The sequence below is a fragment of the Natator depressus genome, chromosome 21 (genome assembly GCF_965152275.1).
Source record: "Natator depressus isolate rNatDep1 chromosome 21, rNatDep2.hap1, whole genome shotgun sequence".
In the NCBI taxonomy this organism is placed as follows: Eukaryota; Metazoa; Chordata; order Testudines; family Cheloniidae; genus Natator; species Natator depressus.
In genome coordinates, this window is record NC_134254.1 from 765,330 (window position 1) to 782,966 (window position 17,637).

A 17,637-nucleotide genomic window follows, 5' to 3' on the forward strand; every position below is an offset into this window, starting at 1 on the left:
GATTCCTTTTTTTAGAAAAAGGAAATGCAGCAGATCTAATCTATGTGGATTTTAGTAAAGCATTTGATACAGTGCCACATGGAAAGTTATTAGTTAAATTTGAGAAGATGGGGATTAATGCAAGAATCAAAAGGTAGGTAAGAAACTGTTTAAAGGAGAGGCTACAACGGGTCATGCTGAAAGGTGAACTGCCAGGCTGAAGGGAGGTTACTAATGTAGTTCCTCAAGGATCAGTCTTGGGACCAGTCCGTAACATTTTAATTAATGACTTAGGCATATCAAGTGGGAGTGTGTTGTTAATTTGCAGGTGACACACAGTTGGGAAGTGTTGCCAATACAGAAGAGGACTTGGAATATCCTACAAGAAGATTTGGACAACTTTGAAAACTGGAGTAATAGAAATGGGAAAAAATTTAATGGTGCAAACTGTAGGGTCATGCACCCTGGGATGAACAACAAGAATTTATAGTAAAAACTGGGAATCAGTTGGACACAACAGAGGAGGAAGACCTGGGTGAATTGGTCGATCACAAGATGACTGAGCCATCAACATGATGCGGTGGGGGGGGGGCAGATTATGCAGGCCTAGGATGCATCAGGCAAAGTATTTCCAATCGAGATAGGGAAGTGTCATTACCATTATGCAAAGCACTGGTGAGACTTCATCTGGAATATTGTTCAGTTCTGGTCTCCCGTGTTCAAGAAAGATCAATTCAAATTGGAACAGGTAACAGAGAAGGTCTACTAGGATGATCAGGCAAATGGAAGAACCCAGAGGAGACTAAGGAGTTTGTCTTGTTTAGCCTAACAAAACAAAGGATGAGGGGAAATATGCTTGCTATCTATAAATACATGAGGGTTAAATACTGGGGAAGGAGAGGAGTTATTTAAGTTGAGGGCTAATGTTGGCACAAGAAGAAATGGATGTAAACTGGCCATCAACAAGTTTAGGCTCGAAATTAGGTGATGGATTCTAACCATCGAAGGAGTGTGGTTTTGAACCGCCTTTTAAGGTGGGTAGTGGGTGCAAAAAACAACTTGTTTTAAGACTGAGTTTGATAGGTTGATGGAGGGGGTGATGTGATTGCCTAAAGTGACATGGCTCATCTGTGACTGTTAGTAAATATCTCCAACAGCTTGAGATGGAGAGAGCTGAGTTACTACAGAGAATTCTTTCCCTGGTGGGTTTTACCCTCATGCTCAGGGTCTAACCGATTGCCATATCGGGGGTTATGGAAGGAATTTTTTTCCCCAGGTCAGATTGGTCACCTTTCTCTGCAGCGTTGTGTCACTTGCTGCTTTGAACTAGAGTAAATGGTGGATTTTCTGTAACTGGAAGTCGTCAGTAACTCACCAAGAAGTTATGGGCCTCCTGCAGAAGTGAATGGTTCAGGTTCTTTGGCCTGCGATGTATACAGAAGGTCAGACTGGATGATCATGATCATGATTCTGGCCTTAAAGTCTGAGTAATACATACCCATTGCTGATAAAAATCAAACCATCTTATGCATAGTAGTCACTGCTGGCAAAGCATAGGAAATGCTTCCAGCTTCCTGAGGTCTTCTATAAGCAGTGTCCATGTTTCTGATCTGTATAAGATCAGAAATGCGAAGGTTTTATAAATCCATCCATTTGTATTGTGGCCAATTATTTTAGTTTATTCATTTATTGTGTGATGTTATAACTTCACCTTTTTTGGGTGAAGAGCAGTGGCTGGAGTAATACTGCTTTCTCTCTTCCTCCCCAGGGTGCAGACATTTCATTAACCATTCTAATAAAATAAATACGAAACTTACTTTTTTTTCTTCTTTTTGACAAACAGGTTGAATTCAGTGTTTGTGAAGTGAAGAGAACAGGTTTGCAGACAGCAGTTTCTGTCAGAATGCTTGGTCGCAACTACAACTCCAAGAGGCTTGTGGGGTATGTGGCAACCCTGAAAGATAACTTTGGATTTATTGAAACGGCCAATCATGATAAGGAGATCTTCTTCCATTACAGGTGAGTGACTCCCTTATATTGTTGAGTGTTAATCTGTTTTCTACACACCATGTGCATAAGTTCAAGTATCTGAGAAACTTCTAATTAACCACTTCCGTAGGGCTGCTGCAGGCTTTGCTGTTTAACATCCTATATCTTAAGTATTCAGAGACTGCGTCGCAGACTAGTAGTATAACTACAGCTAGAGGAGTGTACTTTTTTAGAGCTTCATTGGTGGTGGATTATGCAGGTTGAGACTCCTGGTGCAAAGGTATACTTTCAGTGTTCCCTGAGAGGACTTCCCTTAGGAGTCATGGGGATGACCGACTCCTTTTCTGAATTAGTCTTAACTGCCTGCTAGCAGGCAAAGACACTCTGGCAAGCATATGTAATGGTAAGGAACCAATATCCTACATCAGGTAAGTTGCTCAGCAGAGAACTTGGAAATTGATCGGAGATGCAGTCCTGACTTCTAATGAGCTGGGAAACTCTTGGGATTTGGAACAGTCCTTTCGTTTAACACGGGTATATTTAAGGGATGCTCAGTTTTGGCCTATCCTTCATGCAGATTTAATGCATTATCTTAACAGTTGCTGGTTCAGACTAAATCTTATTATCCATGCCCTGGACTTGGATTACTGACCGTGACCTGCTTCATGGGAAGCATAATGTATTTCACTCTGTTCCAATAGCCAAATTGATTACTGTAAACTTCTTGTATGAAGAGGAAAAAATGGCTATTGGGTAGATTTAAATCTGTAAACATTGAGCAAAACGCTTGCATCCAAATTGTAAGGTCTTGTAGTAATGAAATTGGTGAACCTGCTGAAGCGTAAAGGTTCTGTCCCTTCCACTTTGTTGCTGGGTGAGTGGCTTTGTTGATGAGCATGTAACTAAAGCAAAACGTGCATAACTTCTCCCATGCAGTGAATTCTCTGGTGATGTCGATAGCCTGGAACTTGGGGACATGGTGGAATACAGCTTATCAAAAGGCAAAGGAAATAAAGTCAGTGCAGAAAAGGTGAACAAAACACATGCAGGTAAACTATGTTCAGTAACTTCTCTCTTAGCAAAAGGGCACTTGCAATTTTGTAGGGAGTTCTGGGTTAATGGACAAAGGCTGGCGGTGTCTTGCTTGGAACTCTAGTCTAAAGTACATCTGGAACACGATTACAGAAATTGTGATAATGGTGTACAGCAGACCAGAATTGGTCTGGTCACTTTAGGACTTCTGAAGGACATCTCCCCTCTTCTTAGGAAGAGCCCTTTGAGAGCTGCTTACTGTGTCAGGAGAGGCGGGAGCTAATCAAGCAAGAACAGTCTGTAGACAGCAACAGCTCAAAGATAGTGGCTCTTACCTGATTCCAGCTTCTAGAGCACGCTGCCTGAATTGTATCAGAATTGGATTATTCTTGTCTACCAAATACTGACAGCATGCTTGTGACTGTACAAGACAATTGACTACCCGTTATGAAAAGCTGAGTCTAGGAGGGGCATAGAAAGTTGATTGTGTGAGGCCCCGAGGAAGAGTCGCTTAGGTAACTTTCCTCAAACTTTCAATTCTGTTCATTTGTTTTCGGGGCTGATTCCTAACAAAAATAGGTCTCTTAGGGATTTGAGGAAAGGGTTGTTGCCCTGGTATCTGGGGACTGGGAGGGAATTCAGTGCATAGAAGATATCTATAGAGAGAAAGTGATCAGCAAGGAATAGAAGATCAGGATGGAAAAAACATGGGGGTAAGAGGTCATGGTTGGGTTAAGCAGAAGGAAGAATATACTTTACAAAAGAGCCTTGAGAAATGTCATTGCCTCTATATAAATCCATGGTACATCCATATCTTGAATATTGCATGCAGAAATGGTTGCCCCATCTCAAAAAAGATATATTGGAATTTGGAAAAGGGCAACAAAAGTTATTAAGGGTATGGAATGGCTTCTGTATGAGGGGAGATTAATAAGACTGGGACTTTGCAGCTTGGAAAAGAGATGACTAAGGGGGGATATGATGTCTTTAAAATTTTACTCCTGGGGGAATTCTGTGCCACTGTGCATGCACAGAATTTATCCCCTGCAGATTTCTTTGCTTCCCTGGGGAAAAAAAAAAGGACTGTCTGACAGGGAAGCCACAAGAGTGGTCATGTGACCCTCCCTAGCAGTACGTTTCAGGTGCCCAGGGCAGCTGGCAGAGAGGTAAATCACTGTGGGGCACCCGGCAGGACTGGTGAAGACCCTGCAGGTGACTCCTACCCTGTGCCGGGCTCAGCTGCTCGTCCCGGCTGGGCTGGGGGGACTGGACTTCCTCTTCCCCCTGCACAGCATCCGGGGCTGTGTCAGACCCCCCTCCCAGATTTTTCCCCTGGCTTTAGGAAGCTCTGCAAATTCCCAACCCACCCCCCGCACTTTCTGCATCCATCGCTTCTCAGGGGGAGCTGCTCCCCCATCAACCCAACCTCTGTGCATCCAAACCCCCTCGCACCCAGAACCCCCTTGATGAGCCCCACCCCAATGAGCCACCTGCACCCAGATCCCCACTGTACTGAGCCCCAACCAGCTGCACCTGGATCCCCACCCCACTGAGCCCTGCACACCTAGACCCCCTGCTAAGCTCTATCCCTCCCACACCCAAACACATCCCCTGCTGAACCCCAACCACCTTCTCCTGGGCCGCCCTGCAGAGTCCCATTACCATTGCTCCCAGAACCACCACCACCGCCCCCCCCCCCCAACAAGCCCCTGTGCATCCAGATCACCCCTGCACCTGGATCCCCCACTGAGCCATTCCCACCCAGATTAACCCACACAGAGCCCCCTCAACCCACACCTGGATCCCCTCACTCTAAGCTCCTTCACACTTGGATCCTACCTTGCTGAGCCTGCCTGCCCGCCCATCCACACCTGGTGCACTTGACACAAAAGGTCAGGGCCCTGGGGTGTTTCTGGGGCAGGCCCAGTCCTTGCGCTGCATCAGGGTTGGGTGCAGCCTTATCTCTGTGTCCCGGAGGGGGAGGCTGCAGAGTGATCTCCCACCTCTATGCAGCCAGTGGCCTGGGGTCCCCAATGCCATGCTGGAGCCTCCACATTTATTTGACAAATAAAATTTGCAGAAGTTTAAAATACTGTGCGCAGAGCTTTTATACTTTGGGGGGCGGGGGGACAGAATTTTTAACTTTTTGCCACAGAATGCCTTCAGGAGTAATAAAATGACTGGTGTGGAGAAAATAAATAAGGAAGTGTTATTTACTACTTCTCATAACACAAGAACTAGGGGTCACCAAATGAAATTAATAGGCAGCAGGTTTAAAACAAACAAAAGGAAGTGTTTTTTCACTTAAGTGTAGTGATGCTGTGGCAACATCAGATTCCTGTCTTCTACAATGGGAGTGATCAGAATGGCTCAGGATGCTCTAATCCACTCAGCCTTCCTGAATAGGTTGCCATGGGGTAGAATGAGAATCCTTTGACTCTTTGGTTTGCTATCCAGTTTCTAGAAGCTTCTGGGTTCTTGATTAACAATTGCCCATCCCTCTGCTAGATTCTGTGTGTCTCAGGTATTGTGCTGAATATAGAAACTTATAGTAATGCTGAAGTGTTACCAGATGGTCCCAATCAGGGGTAAAGGCCTCATTGGGTTAGGCTCCCAAATTATGTATCTAAACGGTGTGTACTGTCTTTGTTTTACAGTGAATGGTGCCACTGAGGAAGCTGATCCAACTGTCTACACGGGTAAAGTAATTCGCCCCCTGCGGAGTGTAGATCCCACACAGACTGAATACCAGGGAATGATTGAGGTCATGGAGGATGGTAAGCAGAAACAAACCTGACTCAGCACTTCCCTGCATTAAAGTGCCAACATACTGTTTGTAAAGTTGAGAACTTTTAATGAGTCTGTTCAGCTCACACTTGGTATAGTTTGACAATGAGCTTTGGCCATAGATTAATAAACTATAAACTAGCAACTTACGTAAACTTTTTTAATTCAAGTTTCTAGCTAGAAAAAGCATTGTCCAATGTAGAAACACTTCAAAATACTTCCTCATGAAGGAACAGAAATAGATCTTAAACAGTGTTTTCCTTCCCTCTCTGCTAGGGGAGATGAAAGGAGAGGTCTATCCATTTGGAATTGTGGGGATGGCAAACAAGGGTGATTGCCTGCAAAAGGGGGAGACAGTCAAGTTCCAGCTCTGCGTCCTTGGTCAGAATGAACAGACGATGGCTTGTAACATTACTCCTTTCCGCAGAGCCACTGTGGAATGTGTGAAAGATCAGGTTAGTGGGTTCTTCCTTGAGACAAGAGTGTTCACATAATCATAGAAATGCAGGGGTGGAAAGGGCCTTGAGAGGTCATTAAGTCCAGCCCCCACATTGAGGCAAGACTCAGTAAACCTAGACCATCCTTAACAGATGTTTGTCCTATCTATTCTTAAATCTCCAATGATGGGGATTCCACAGCCTCCCTTGGAAGCTTCCCAGTCAACAAATTCCAGAACTTAATTATAAGGGTAGTTAATTTTGTATTAGGAAAGACTTCCTACCTACTATATGAGTAATCATCTGATGGTTCTAACTTGTGTAGCTCTGAAATACTGGGACTTGAATTTTGAAGGAAAACAGAGTTACACAGAAACTTTTGTTCTGTTATCCCATGTGCCCAGTCACAGTCCCCTGTGTCGGAGTCCTGGGAGCTCACACTGTTCAGCCTCAGTAGGCATGCGGCAATTCTCTAAAAAGGGCCATATTTTTTTTAGTTTGATGTACTCACACTACACACCCACATCATATATCATTTGAAAGCTTATTTTGGGTACATTTAGATGAGGTAATATGTGGAGCTGTTAAGTGGTGCCATAAGCCTCTGGACAAGATGAAACAACGGTACCCAAAATGAGTGACTTTGTGCACAGTTCCAGAAACAGTCCAGCATGATGGATTGAAGTTTATTGTTGATATTAATTTCGAAACCTTAATGTGGTGGTGTCAAGGTTCCCTCCCCACTCTGAACTCTAGGGTACAGATGTGGGGACCTGCATGAAAGACCCCCTAAGCTTATTTCTACCAGCTTAGGTTAAAAACTTCCCCAAGGTACAAATCCTTTCTTGTCCTTGGATGAGTACTGCTGCCACCACCAAGTCAGTTAGACAGAGATTCAGGAAAAGGACCACTTGGAGTTCCTGTTTCCCTAAAATATCCCCCCCAAGCCTCTTCACCCCCTTTCCTGGGGAGGCTTGAGAATAATCTACCAACCAAATAGGTAAACTAGGTGAACACAGATCAGACCCTTGGGTTTCTAGGATACTAAAAACCAATCAGATGCTTAAACAGAACTTTATTATAAAGAAAGAAAAAAAAAAATAGAAGAATCACCTCTATGAAATCAGGATGGAGTGTAACTTTACAGGGTAATAAGATTCAAAATGCAGAAGATTCCCCTCTGAACAAAACTTTAAAGTTACAAAAACACGGATAAATCTCCCTCTTAGCACAGGGAAAATTCACAAGCTAAAACAAAAGATACTCTATCCTCTATCTATTTCCTTGCTATTACTTACTATTTCTCTAAGTTAGATGTATCATTCAGTAGGAGCTATATTACATGCTTGGTCTGTCTTTGTCTCAGAGAACACACACAGAGAGACAAAGCAAAAACCTTCCCCCCACAGATTTGAAAGTATTTTCTCCCCTTATTGGTCCTTTTGGTCAGGTGCTAACCAGGTTATCTGAGCTTCTTTACCCTTTACAGGTAAAGGGATTCTGTACCTCTGGCCAAGAGGGATTTTATATTACTGCATACATAAAGATTGTTACCCTTCCCTTTATATTTATGACAGATGGTTATTGATCAAAGCTACCAAACCATGGTGTATTAAAAGATTTGTATTGGTTTTGTAAGGGCAGGTTTTGTTTTTTTCAGAAAGGAACTTTAGCATATGGCAAATACTGATAACATGAACTGTTTTCATATCGCATTCTAAGTTGTCAGAATATTGTACAAGTGATTCTATTTTCAGTTGACATATGCTGAGCAGATCAGTCTCTCAATTAAGATTGTGAAGCAGTAGCTATAGGCTGTGCACCCATAGTTTTGTACTGCATAATGAATAGATGTAAATGTGTGAATTCCTAATGTAATGTTTCTCCATTTGTAAGCTTTTGTACATAGTGTAGTTTCTAGCCTGCTTGGTAGAAGGTTTTTATTTGTAATTTGCCTAGGCATGTAGTACTAGTCTTTTGAAATATTCTAGAAACTAGCTTTTTAATTGACACTTATGCACAAGTCATTCATTATTAGTGTTCGAGATGACAGTACACCACTTCATATATTATGAATGTGCAAAAGGTATATGAGAAATGGCCTAACAAGAAGTAGTGAAGACAGTCCACAAACAAGTCCTTACCTTTGCACTGAAGAGGGATGAGGAGCATGGTACATTTTTTACCAGCCATGTCATCAACAACCCGTTTGACCCTGAATCACATCCAGAGGTGCTTATTAACTTACGTACTGGACTGCATGCAACCTCAGATTTACAAAAGCGTCTACTGAAAATACTAGATGTTGAACAAATGGAGAGATTTGTGAGAGGTATACTTGATTCTGATGGGACACACCGCTTCTTCAGCCCAGTTAATAAATCTGTCATTAAAACACTTTGCTGGCATGGCCAAGACGACTGAATTGAAGTCTGGCAAGGGAAGGACGATCACAGCAGCTGTCAGTCCAGAAATTTGTTTTCCAAAGAGCCTTGTCCTTCACAAGATGCAGAGATAATGTTTTGATGGCAACTGTTAGTCACACAGTATGACCTGTGCCCCTGCCCCTCTTCCATGCTGATGGAACTCTTAAGCTTGGTCCACACTACCAGCTTATGTTGGTATAACTGTCGTTCAGGGGGGTAGGTTTTCCAGAGCGACACAGTTACACTGATCTAACCCCTGGTATAGACAGTGCTGTGTTGATGGGAGGGCTTCTCACAGTGACATAACAATCACCTCTCGTGGAGGTGGAATAAGTACACTGATAGGAGAATCTCTTCTGTGTCGGTAGGGTCTCCATTAAGCGCTACAGTGGTGCAGAATGGTGCAGTGCTGTAAGTGTAGATAAGCCCTTAAAAGACCAGACTAAGCCTGAATGAGAGCATCAGCTGAAAGCTCAAGCTGAAAGAATCCAAGAGCTAAGAGCATGCAACAAAGAAACCACGGTGTACGTTAGAAATGCCCATGGCTGTCATACAAATGGCTGGAGACGCATTCCACACTTTCACTGAATTGGCTGCTGAGTACTTGAGGTAGGTCCTAACAGGATTTGACAAAAGCTAATTCTGTCATCAAAATCTTTGACAAATATGACGAACTTTGGAAAGACAGAACTGGACAGGATCTAAGATTGGATGCAACGAATAGCTTGACTGGCGGATGCCCTGTGCCTCCATAGAAAGTTTCTGAACTAAAGTGGCATCCAGCAAGCAGTCACTTGTAAAAATTTCTGACTACATGATTCAAAATGCACCTGAGTGTAGGAGCAGATCTCCTCCTCTTCCCCCCACCCCTCCAACGATGTGATTGTGCCACCCGTGTTTGCTCTGTGCAGGGGAGGGGAGGGAACCTTTTTAATGTTGCCAAAACAAATGGAGCTTACTGCTTCAGAGATCTACCAAATTGGGGGAGGGTATAGATCAGCCACAATTCCTGCAGCAAGGATGTTTGCAGCAGTGCTGCATGACCAGTGAGAGAGAAAAGGAGCTCCACAGAGACCTGAACTGCTTGCAACTCAATCTGTCCATCAAAGAGGACAAGTCACTGGCCAAACTCTCACCGTGTGAGGACAGCTCTAAGAGCATGTCAGAAGAGCATTTTGGCAAACAAAGATTTGGATGCCTTCACACGTAGGTAAATCAGATATTGGATCACCATTGCAGCATGGGTGGAAAAAATGTGGATGATCTACTTTGTGTTCAAGTGCCCAATAGCATTTGAGTTTCTGCAGGACTTTATTTTTGCAGTGATCCTACTGGTTTAGGCACAATCAACTAAATATCTGTAGTTAAAACAGTCTTCGCTGCACAGAACTGTGTACATTCCAAGGCAGTGAAGACTCTGGTAACCCATGTGCACATGACTGATAACTAGAAGTGTCACCAGCACTATTACATTTCAGTGATACCTGTACAAACTTCTGGCTATTTTTAGCTTTTAGATTTGTCACTTTCAGGTCCCAAAGAAATCCATTATGTCTTGAAATAATACATAGTAATTTAACACACATTAATCCAAACAGTTCAAAGTGGTCTTTTTAATGTGTTGATGGTGTCATTATTCATACCCACGTCGATGGTAAGAGCACCACTTGACAGTCCCATATCCTACCTCATCTTGGAAATAAGCTTTCAAATCGTTTGATGTGCATGATGATTTTCCTATGGGAGAAGTTTTGTTCCTAACTTCAAGTAGTTAGTGGTAGCTCTGTCCTGAAATATGAGGGCTGATATCCCTTCAGTTTTTATCATAGCTAATGTCGCTGCCAATAGATTATTCGTATAACTGTCTAATCCTTTTTTAATTTTACTAAACTTTCTGTATGCAAGTATCTTGTAGTAAAATCCACAATCTGCTTGGGAAGAGATGAGTGCAGGAGGTGGAAGGATGGAATATGTTGCCACCTTAATTTCACAGGGCATTCACTTCTTGTATTACGAGTGAATAGGAGCACCTGATGGAGGCTTTCTGCCACTTATTGTGTATACTTTCTCACAAAAGAGTTGAATATTTTACCTCCTGCCTCCTTTTGTTTGCTTTCTCTGGACCCCTTCTGCTATCAGACTTCTGAGATGGCGTGTCTGCAGTTTAACTCAGTATTCCACGTAGTTGTTCCCACACAGAAAGATGACAGTATCAGTATTAGGCCATGATTTTAAAAACAAATATGTAAGTTATGCTTCTAAGGCCATATTTAGGACCATAAGTGGCCTGACTTCCAAAAGTGCTGCGACACTAACCATGCCCTTTGGCTTAATAGGTGTTTAAATATGGATTTAGGAGCCTGATGTTAGGCATCCATTTTTTTAAAACCTTGCCTGCACTCTGTCCCTTTTTTAATACAACATATAAACAAAGTGGAGTTGAAATGCAATAGTGTGTCCATTTGAAATGACATGAATGAACTAAATTGCATTGCTGTTTTTCAGTTTGGCTTCATTAACTATGAAGTGGGTGACAGCAAAAAGCTCTTTTTTCATGTGAAAGAAGTTCAGGATGGTGTAGAGCTGCAGGCTGGAGATGAAGTAGAGTTCTCCGTGATCCTGAATCAGCGCACAGGGAAATGCAGTGCCTGTAATGTATGGCGTGTCTGGTGAGGAATTGGGATTATCTGGTTTAATCAGAAACAATCAAATCTCTGCAGGTTGGGGGAAAAGCACACACTTTCCTGCGTGGGAAAGTGACGCTTGTTTTACATGACAGACCTTAATGTGCTTTGTGTTAACTGGCATATTTGGTAAATGACTGCCTCATGCAATATGTTTGATAATACAGAAGTCCTGTTCTTAATAGTCACTGAATGGACAGCAGCATTCCTGCCTATTGAAAGGATTAGTATCGTATTTGACAATGGGAAACATGGATGTGCACAGGTAAACCAAGTAAAATAATGAAATTAGAAGTCAAGATTTAATAGAATGGGCCACAGAGCTCTGTGAAGACAAGGTGGGTGAGGTAATATCTTTTATTGGACCAACTTCTGTTGGTAAGAGACTGCATAAGCTTGAAAGTTCTTCAGGCTTATGCAGCTTCTCTTAACAGAAGCTGGTCCAGTAAACCACCTTGTCTCTAATATCCTGAGACCAACATAGCTACAGCAGCATTGCATACATCATATGCAAAATGTTTGGCAGCTCAACAAGGGTTGGAGTCAAAGCTTCCGACTAGCATTTAACTAATATTCAGAAAACTTCATTGTAGCTCTGCACTCTTGTTATAAACCTCTTTCCACTGATCCCTTACTGGTAGACATTTAATTGCAAGAAAATGTGGCAGGCAGGCAGCTTTTTATTTTGGGTGCTTTGGAAAACGGAGTTCTGCACTGAAGGAGATTTTGAAAACTATGCCAAACTGTGGGAGAAATCACCCTGAAGCAAGTGTAGAACACGGAGAGAAGAAATGCTTTCCTGCGCTGTGTTGGCTAGGAGTGCACAACTCCAGGTAGAGATTAGTAGATATTGTTTGAATAAATAGCTTTGATTTTTTTTTTTTTTGAATGGCTGACCATTAATACGTCAGTTTTACTTTTAAAAGCCTTTTGCAGTAGCAGCTAGGTGTGCACAAACTTTAAAGCCGTGTGGTCACTCTCAAAAATGGGCAAAGACTAAACCAAAAAGCTTCTTGCATTTGAGTTAGAGCTAATCATCCTTCGTTTCTATAAGGCTGAAGTGACGGCCCCACCATGGAGAACACTGCCACCATTTGCAAAATCTTTAACAAAGACGCTGACAGTGAGAGCCTCCCAGCTATTCTTAAATGCTGTGAGAAGTATGGGTCAGTCAGTCTCTTAGATAACCGGGTCCCAGACAGTTAATTGAAAAACAGTGTAATGACTTGAATGTAGGAGTTATGTAGTCACAATGGCCTGCCCTGCTCAGGAAGCAGGCAATTCAGGACTTTCTGCTGGATCTTCCAGATGTATTTCAAGCATACCCCTAAAGAGAGGGCATTAAGCAGCGGCCAGGTTAGGGGGAGTGGTGGTGCTTTTTCCAAGCTCTACATACAGAGCTGAGTGGTTAAGGCGCTCGACTACAATCCTGAAGGTCATGGGTTTGTCTCGCTTAACCTCAGACTGTCAAAGCCTGCCTCCAGTTCACCTAGCTTCAATATGGCTACCTGATCCATTGTTAGGGTGGTCAGAGGGGGTTGGATGTGATTCCTGAACCATTGGTCATGAAACTGATGTGTTTTAACCGCATCAGCCTGAGGAGCCATTGGCTCAGGGGACCTATGGCTTTGAGTGTGCAAAATTTACATACCCCCTCATTCTTATGTGAGGAATTTTAATTTAAATATCAGTATCACTGGGTATCGCACTAACCCCTTCTGAGATGAATAAGTAGCTCACGCTAGTCAGAGCTATTGTGTAAACTGCATGAGTCTGCAGCACTTGGAACTTACAGTTGCAGAGATGAACTCAAAAACTTGAACAGCCAGTTGTTTCTCCAGAGATTCTGGAGAGTTGTTGGCATGTTGTACCACGGCATATCAATGATTCCTGAGCACTGGCATTAAGCTTAATTGGGATGTGACAAACACATGGGGTGACTGTTGAAGGTTTGCATTGAGAGGAAAGATTGTAGCTTCCTGGCTAGCTATAGAGGATAAAGCTCTGTGGGCCCCTGCTGACATCTGAGAATCCAGGGGCTGCAGTAAATATCGTAGGACCTTGGGGCTGGTATAATGTCCTTTCCAGAAAGCCCATCTCAAAATGAGGTGACTTCTTTAGTCTCAATTTCCTTTTTGTCTTGGTACAAATTATCCAATTCCCAGTCACCTCGTGTGCCTTCCCAAATGTTAGTCCAGACATTATCCAGGGCATGGCTGCTGCTCCAAGTAACTAGCTCCATTTCTGTTACAGTGAAGGCGCAAAGGCTGTTGCTGCTCCGCGTCCTGATAGACTTGTTAATCGTTTAAAGAGCATTACTTTAGATGATGCCAGTGCTCCTCGCCTAACAGTTCTTCGTCAACCAAGGGGACCGGATAACTCAAAGGTATACTCTTACGATAACAGCCTAGTGTGCAAAATTACTCTCTATAAATATCTAGAAATAATGGTAATTATGGTAATAGAATCTTGATTCTTCAAGATGAATTGTCCATATGATTTGCACTCTTGGTGCATATGTACCCCACATACATGAGATCAGATTCTTTTTTGCCAGCAGTATCCACTGGGGGGTAGTGCCTGTGCTCTAATGTCCTTGAACATACACATCTCCATCAAAGGATGTAAACGGTGGGGAGTAGGCCCAGCTATCGTAGTTTTTTATTGCTGGTAGCAATGAGATGGAACTCCTGCAGTATCCACCTCCTTGAGTGTGTATGTAGTTGTGTGTTAGGCTTGTTGCCAGTTGGCAGTACACAAAAAATCCTTATTTTAATCAGCTTCTGTTTTTAGCACAGAAACCTTCCCCTCTGTACAAGGGCTCTAGCAAAATAACCAAAGTGAAATCTCCAGGTTTTAAAACCTGCCCCTCTGTGCAAAACCTCAGTGCCACTTAATAATGGGCACCTGGTGCCCATTATTTGTTCGGGAGAGCATTATACTGCAGGTGATGTGTCGTCATGTATGTAGATCTGAGTGACTCAGAACTGGAAAAAAGCCCACTGAAAATTGTTGTTCCTGGAGTGTTCTGTGCAAGCCTTGCTGGACCGTGAAAGGAAGGATGCAGCTAGACCTCAGTCTTCCATGAACACCTCCAGTGAAGAGAGATTCCACCCCAAGCTGCTGGGCTGTCAACCAAGAGACCCCAGCATCTGCACCCATTCCAGCTTCAACCTCTGAGGTAGGAAGGGGCACCACACCAAAGTCGAGCTGAAGAGTAGGTCACCTGTGCTTACTGAGCAAGTTATTTACCATCACTGTGTTGTTTACAAGCCCTAGTCTTAGACCAGGATACTATGGTGCTAGGTGCTGTACAAAGAGAGTCTGTGCCGCAAAGATTAATGATCAACTTAAAGGACAAGGGACAACAGATGGATATAGACAGGGTCTGGGAAAGAGTACAAGAAAACATATTGGTAAGCATGATGGGCAGGTGTGCACCAGTGGCCTAATTGTTGTCAAGTTTTTCAGCGGCATCATGGCAGATAATTAATGCGGAGGATAATAAGGTAGCTTTGTGGATGCTTATGGGGAGCTTCTCCTAAGCATGAGGGACAACATAGGAGAAAGGATGAAGTTGCTTGCTTGTTTTGAAAACTTTAGACCAATCAGAGTAGAGGTATCTAGATGAATAAGACAGAGGTAAGGCAGGGATAGGCTGTCAAGTCTTTAAGATAACAAGCAGATTACATTTGATCCATAGAGAAGGGGAGCAGGTAAAGTGATGCAAAGAGAAGTGATATGGGCAAAGTGACCGTCTAGGAAAAAGAAAAGGAGTACTTGTGGCACCTTAGAGACTAACAAATTTATTTGAGCATAAGCTTTCGTGAGCTTCATTGGATGCATCGGAAGCTTATGCTCAAATGAATTTGTTAGTCTCTAAGGTGCCACAAGTACTCCTTTTCTTTTTGCGAATATAGACTAACATGGCTGCTACTGTGAAGTCTAGGAAAATGATCTTTGCAGCAGCATTTGGAATGGATATGAGCAGGGCAAGATTACATTTGTCAAGGCCAGAGAAAAGGATTTTGCAGTAATCGACAGTTAAGGCACAAGATTCCTCTAGTCCTCTCAACAGTGAAGGGGCACCCAAAGGCTAAAGAAGGTTCCCTCTGGCATCCTAATACCAACTCTTAAGAGCACCAGTGGTATCCAGTGGACCCTGTCTCTTGATATTGAGCCTTTGGTACCCAACATACTAGGTGACTTTTCACTGGGCCTGGTACTGGAGTCTCCTTTCTTTGAGAGGTTTAGGGTGGTGATAACTAAGCCACTAGCTGCTACACCTTCAGTATGGCAGGTAAAGGTGGTATCGCTGGTACCAACTTCATCTCCTACCTGGCTAGAGCACTCCTGACAGCATTTCTCCTCCTTGGAAGAGGTGTTCTCATCATCTTCATCACCATTCGGTCATATCAGGGACTTGTCTCCTTTGTGCTCTTTTTGGGTAGCACAATGCAAAGGGATCTGTAAGGGAAGTTTTCCTGCTATCCTAGGACTCTCAGGGTGAACATCCTTTCTGGTACTTCCCTGGGCCGTACTGGATGCTGTGGGAGGGTGGGAAGCAGCCATATTCACATAAGCCTGCATCATCAGCCCCTTATAGGGTTAGGCTCATGCTCCCCAAAGAGGCAATATAAACCAACACAACCAGGTCAGCTAGTGCGTTTCCAGGATCTGAGACTGCAGAAGGAGGAAAGTGAAGAGGAACAACATCTAGAAGGGGAAGAACTTGTCCCTGCTGCGACTTCCTCATTCTGTCCCAACCGGGCAGTAAATATCCTTCAGCTCCTTTCCTTTGAATGGTTTCAAGGTGTTTCAGGACCACCATCAAGCACATGGCAGACACTCTAGATATATTTCTGGAAGTGGTGCGGAAGAAACCTCAGATTCAAGGACCTCTTTCACCCTGCCATGCCTATAAATGACTGTTAGAGCCTGCAGAAAACCTGTTCCACAAGCCAGTGCCCATTCTGGCCCAATCAAAGTGAGCTGACGAGGTGTCAAGTCTCTACAAAGGAATTGGAGTACTTGTGTTGTCTCCTCTTACCAGGGTTGCTTGTGATAGCTGTGGTCCAAGAAAAGTCATAGCAGGAGTGGCTTTCCAACCCTACACCTAGGGGGTGAGACCCAGAGACTGGACTTGTTGGACATGCAGCCTGTTCATGTATTTGCCTCCAGATGTCACTGGTGACTAAGCTCTCCTGTGCAACTGTCTCAGTATGTGAACAGGCTACCTCAACACCAAGAGTAACTAAAGACCATCTGTCTGAAGGACAGTTGATAGTCCACATGTCCTTACATGTTGTGCCAGATGTGGCTGACAGAGCAGCACATACTATGGTTATGTTGGTAGCCATGAGAACATCGTGGCTCTGATTATCAGGGATTCCCAAGGAGGTTCAAACAACTGACAGTCTTCTCTTTGGCAACAAATTTCTTAATCCAAAGGGGGATGAGGCCATACATTTCTTGAAGGACTCTAGAGCCATTCTCTGCTCCCTGGGCCTCTGTTTCAGCCCCAAGAAAGAAGCAAGACCAGACTTTCAGGCACCATCTCTCTGCTGATTACTATTACCAGCCTCAAGAGACCTCAGAGTTTCTGAGAAAGAAGTAGAGGTTCCAGGAACAGTGACTCTGACTCTCTTCCTCTAGTGCTTCACAATGTCTTTCCCCTGGCATTCAGTTTGTCACAGTTGTCATGAGTCTAGGAGAACCTCCAGAGGATCTAGTCTCTTCTGCCCCCTTTTGGCAACCACCTCTTATTTTTGGGAAATCTGGATTCAGTCATCTCAGACCTGTGGGTCCCAGGAGTTGTACAAGCCAATTCCAATCCCTTCCTACTTCTTATCCCCCCCTTTCTCATCCCTTTTCATGAAACAGTGGACTCCTACAACTAAGCAGTGGAAGAGGTGATCTTGGTAGTCAGGGGCAAGGGTCTTTATTCCCATTACTTATCCCAGAAAAGGGGATTGGCCTCCCATTCTGGACCTTTGTTTCAACACCTTCATCTGCTGTTCAGTTTCAGGATGGTGACTCTAGCCTCCATAATTCCCTCTGTAGATCCACAAGATTGGTTCAGAGCGCTCAACCTGCAGAATTCCTGTTTTTACTGTAAGGCTTCCTGTGGGTTAGATGAATTAGATTCCTAGTAGGAACACCTCATTACCAGTGTGGGAGCCTGCCTTTTGGTCTTTCCATGGCACTGAGGATGTTCACAACTGCCAAACCCTTGGTGGTAGCTCATCTAAAGAGACCAGGGATCCTGGTCTACCTATACACCTTGACTGACTGATTCAAGGA

At 43.6% G+C, this 17,637-nt stretch overlaps 1 protein-coding gene across 6 annotated transcripts in view; it reads left to right on the forward strand.

Annotated features, from left to right (window-relative positions):
• Positions 1–17,637, forward strand: part of CSDE1 (cold shock domain containing E1) — a 53,207-nt gene that overhangs the window by 25,698 nt on the left and 9,872 nt on the right. For 5 of the 6 annotated variants that reach the window (XM_074936155.1, XM_074936153.1, XM_074936154.1 and 2 more), the window contains 6 exons: positions 1,823–1,998; positions 2,905–3,017; positions 5,658–5,777; positions 6,064–6,242; positions 11,156–11,319; positions 13,588–13,720. In XM_074936155.1, coding sequence (XP_074792256.1) covers positions 1,823–1,998; positions 2,905–3,017; positions 5,658–5,777; positions 6,064–6,242; positions 11,156–11,319; positions 13,588–13,720 — 885 coding nt within the window. Of the gene's footprint in view, positions 1–1,822; positions 1,999–2,904; positions 3,018–5,657; positions 5,778–6,063; positions 6,243–11,155; positions 11,324–13,587; positions 13,721–17,637 lie in introns of those variants that run through there. The other variant, XM_074936156.1, reaches the window with a different exon arrangement.